The following is a 4475-nucleotide window of genomic DNA, read 5'->3' on the forward strand; positions in this document are numbered from 1 at the left end:
TGTATTTTCCAGTATGTGAAAAGGACCTCTTCCGGCTTCGGATTCGGATTCGGATTCGTCAAATGATCGTAAGTGAGCAGAGTTACCTGGTATATATGTTGGTGAGAGGTAGCAAATACTCGTTAAATAGTCAAGGTGCGGTACAAGTTGGTCTCGCCCACGAGAAATTTGAAATTTCATAGTTTCGCTGATGCATCTATTGTGTGCTCACCAATTATTTTAGAATTCGCTTTCTAATTTTGAAATCTTAATAGTGAATATAAAGTTTTGGTGATACACTTTCCTTTATATGCAAAATTTCACCCTTATTTGTTACGTACACGTTCTTCAATTGCATTTTGTTTGTAAATGAATTCCAGCGATTATGTTTAAATTTTTTTTTGAGACTGCCAGTGATTATGTTTAAATGATGTGTACTTTCTACCTAATCTCTTGATTTTTAGTGAAATAGCTTCAAGATTTTATGTAGGCGAAGAAAGATGTGTGACATTTGGTGGTTTGAAGTCTGTGCAGTGAAACCTCCTTTTATTACTTAATTGCCCTTGTTCTTATTATGTAGGACATGTTAAAGTAGTAAAATAGAAAGTGGTGTATTTGATGTGGAACTTTTTTTATTTTTTATTTTTTGAGAACAATGAGATTTGACCTTATTCTTTAGTAATTACTAAAGAAAAAGTGCTCTATTCATTTAAGAGAAGAATTACTTCGTTTCTTCTGCAACTCTTCTTATTAGGTGGAGGCTAGGGAAATATCAGTATTTCCTCCATTGAACTAAGACGCTTCAGAAGAAAAGCTACATTTTACCCTAACAGGCTAACCCGAACCTGAGCATTGCGTTGCCTGTTACCATTAAAATATAGCAATACTAAATAAAGAAAATTCAGAAGTTAATATCTAGAATTGGAATAAGTTGAATAACAAAGGAGATGCTATCTTTGTACGCAAGGCATTGGCCACCAAGAGAGTAAAAATAGTTCAAAAGAATCGAATTTTATTAGTTTTCTTATAAAGTCCAATACTAATAATAACTTTGGTTAAAGCAGATAGTCCACGTCTCCATAAAAGTAGGAAAAGAAAGTAAAAAGGTGACATGTATGGCCTGAAATCTTGCTACAATTCTCATTATTCTTCTTTTGCGGGACAAAATCTTCAACTCTAATACCTATCGCCAGTAGAAGAACAACTGTGACAATACTCCGAATGTAAAAGCAGAGTACTCTTTATCAATTTGCCAGATAGAAAGAACTGCATGATTTACAAGCATCAAATCTCAAGCTTTATAATAATCTCTCTATCCCTCTCCAACTTTTGCTACGCTGAATACATAATAGGAGAAGAGAACCTGTGCAAAGGTCTTAACTAATACTACTTAAATTAACAAAAAACCACATATCACTAATTACTTGATTCGAATAGAATACTAACATACTTTAGAGGTTCTGAACAGCTGGTTCCGACTTTACAAAAGAGGGGGAAGACCCTTTTATGCCATTAGCACAATTTCGCCTTGTGAGCCTGAGGATGCAAGAATAAGCATATAAGTAAATGTTAAACAAGACAATCTAAAATACACCACATACAAACAAGACGATAGGAAGAAAGCATACATCTGTCGAAAATATCCTTGGCCAATAGCAGTAAACTATCTTGGTCTTCAGCCATCTTTGAAACTCTCGCTTCTTCCTTAGCTGCTTCAGCTGCTACAAATGATTTATTGTCAGCTTCTGCAACCTTATAAACAGCAGTCTTTGCTGCTTCTTCAACAGTATCACCAAGATAGGTACTACTTGGAAACTGTCTTGGCCCAACATGTTTTTGTTTTGGGGTAGCTGTCTTTGTTCTTTCTAACACCTCTTTCTTAATCCTGTAGCAATTCTCAATCTGAAGTGGATGCCACAAATTAAAATGCCAGAATTCAGAATTTTAATAGTCAGGTGAATATCAGAATGCATTATTCGGTGGTTCAGCAAGCAAACACCTAACTCCTTCATGCTCTTTCGCTTGTCCTTCGATTTCAGTTTCAAAAATCCATAAATCATTATGTGGTAAAAGAGAAAAGTTGCTGAAAAGATGCACTTTACTGATGTAAAGCAACCAAGGATAACGACCACTTAGGAGGACACCCAGAAGAAGTATGTAAAGCAATCAACTATGAACTATGCAAACATTCTTTTCCATCCAAATCATATTAGATAACCAAAAGAATAATTCCAGAATAATTCCTCACACAAGAAGAGAATTACTCTGCCCAAAAGATGCAAGCATTTCACTACATAAAATACCAAGCACCCAAGCCACATAATGATATATGCATGAGACACTGCACAACTTGGTCATGATGATCTTAATTGTGCCACTAATCCAGCTTCAAACATCTGAAAACTGGCGAGGAAACTTAGCATACTCATTCAACCAAGCTATTAACTTTATAAGGGTGTTCCAGAATGTGGGTTCTACTTGGATGTTTTTTTCTTATAGTTCTTTAAAAAAGTCGAAAATGAAGCACATAAAGTTTTGTGTTTAAAAACCAGACCAGTCTTCTGGTGCCAAAAGAAGTTACAAAAGAAAGTGTTACCAGTAACCCAACTGATAAATGAGAATAAAAACAAGGTGACCTTTTCAAGTTTGTCTTGTTGAACAAGCCTCCTCAGCCTAGAACTCAGCAGCCTTCTGAAGTTTTGGGGCACCTCATGCCTTTGCTGCAGTAGATACAAAAACAATAAGAAAGGTTCCCTTCAGTCATTTCTTGCATAGAGTATTATGCATTAAATTATGAGCAATCAACTAGCAAATACATTTTTTTATCGGTGATCAACCAGCAAAAACATTAGTGAACTAAAAATTTTATCAGACAAAAGAAAACAACTACTACTAGAATTATCGAGCCTCAATATCTTGAATTCCATACGACATACTTCTGCAATCATTCTTCCATGTGTGCAGCAGGTCTGCAATGATTTCTTGCTAGGCAGTGGGAGTAAGTTTTTAGTTCTGTTCATTAACCAATTTGAAATGAAATCTTTTGAAAAAAGTTTTGTTCTGTTCATTAATCAAAGTTGAAATGTGTTCCTGTTTTCCTGGAATAAATTCTAGCTCTCTTGCCACAGAGAGAGAACCTGGGTATCTTGAGGGATTGTAAATTTTATCCTCTCTGTCTGTGTCTTCCAAGTGTGGCAAAGAAAACATGGAGATGTAAACAAGAAACACAAACACATATTCTTTAGGTCTTATGTTGGACGATAGTAAAGGTCTTCATCCCATACACGGCTGCGCCACATTATCATTTTTAATGACCTTGGAACTGTAACTGCTTTATAGTTTGTTGAAAATCCTATTGTTATTATTGATAGCACTTTTATCTAGCTTCAGAAAACTTAAAATTCATTTCTGCATGGTCAAAATCACAGGGATTGCCTAATTCATAGTACTACTAGTAAAATATAACAGCTTTTTTGAATGTCAAGGAGTAAGCAGAAGTATCAAATACCTGATGGATGGCTAGAAAAGCCAAAAGAGAAAACCAGAAAGTAATGGTGCCGCTTTATACCTCAATGAAGTTGACAATTGTGCTTGTGTCTGATCCATTTGGCTCTTTTAAACTTGAAAGTGCATCATATATCATTTGGTTGTACCTAAGAACAAGAATAAAGCAATAATATTATTTCAAGAAAACATGAACGGAATTGCTAGGAACTATGAGAGAACAAAAACGAAAAATGGTAATGTACACAGACGGCTATCAAACACTGTTATATATTTTGTTCTTCCACCTATATTCAATTATTTGGTAGGAGATGCAAGTGGTTCTCTGCAGTAGGTTAAAAATTCAGCTAAAATATTAAAATAATGAGCATTCATCATCAACAACAACAACAACATACCCAGTATTATCCCACACCGTGGGGTCGGGGGAGGGTAGTGTGTACGCAGACCTTACCCCTACCTTGTGAGGATAGAGAGGTTGTTTCCAATAGACCCTCGGCTCAGGAAAGCATAAGCACTACATTAATGAAAATATAGACAAGAAGGGACAGTACCAAAAAGCCATATAAAAGCAGAATAAAAACAACAAGACAGTAAGGTGATCAACGATGAAAGGAAACAACGTTTAGTCATAAAAGCGAGACTGCGTGCCAATACTACTGTTAAGAACACTCTAGACTACCTACTATACTACCCTAATCCTCGACTTCCATACCTTCCTATCAAGGGTCATGTCCTCGGTCAGCTGAAGTTGCGCCGTGTCTTGCCTAATCACCTTTTCCCACCTCTTCTTTGGCCTACCTCTACCTCTCTATAGGCCCTTCAATGTCAACCTCTCACACCTCCTCACCAGGGCATCTGTGCTCCTCCTCACCAGTGTTTTGAACAGTGTGCGGCGACAAATAGCGACGAGGGCCCGCTTCACTGCGGCGAGAGGCACGCAGCGAAGCGCTCGCCTTTTTGATGTGAAGCGACGATTTATACAAAAACAT

At 36.7% G+C, this 4475-nt stretch overlaps 1 protein-coding gene across 1 annotated transcript; it reads right to left on the reverse strand.

The window, feature by feature from the left end:
• Positions 1–1132: 1132 nt before the first annotated feature.
• Positions 1133–3845, reverse strand: LOC109222049 (telomere repeat-binding factor 4-like). Its single transcript, XM_019386459.1, has 4 exons — positions 3548–3845; positions 2616–2699; positions 1608–1881; positions 1133–1515 (listed from the first exon to the last, which is right to left on the reverse strand). Exons 1-4 carry the CDS (start codon positions 3620–3622, stop codon positions 1484–1486), a joined length of 465 nt encoding a protein of 154 aa, XP_019242004.1. The 5' UTR covers positions 3623–3845; the 3' UTR covers positions 1133–1483.
• Between the last annotated feature and the right edge of the window lie 630 nt (positions 3846–4475).

This window comes from Nicotiana attenuata, unplaced genomic scaffold (genome assembly GCF_001879085.1).
Source record: "Nicotiana attenuata strain UT unplaced genomic scaffold, NIATTr2, whole genome shotgun sequence".
Taxonomy (NCBI): Eukaryota; Viridiplantae; Streptophyta; class Magnoliopsida; order Solanales; family Solanaceae; genus Nicotiana; species Nicotiana attenuata.

What these genes read in the sequence shown, in the direction of transcription:
- LOC109222049 (XM_019386459.1), bottom strand. Translation starts at nt 3,622, where the DNA reads ATGATATATGATGCACTTTCAAGTTTAAAAGAGCCAAATGGATCAGAC. An exon ending in CAATTGTCAACTTCATTGAG is followed by an intron (nt 2,700 to 3,547) that starts GTATAAAGCGGC and finishes TATCTACTGCAG; the next exon opens with CAAAGGCATGAGGTGCCCCA. An exon ending in CAAGGATATTTTCGACAGAT is followed by an intron (nt 1,516 to 1,607) that starts GTATGCTTTCTT and finishes TTGCATCCTCAG; the next exon opens with GCTCACAAGGCGAAATTGTG.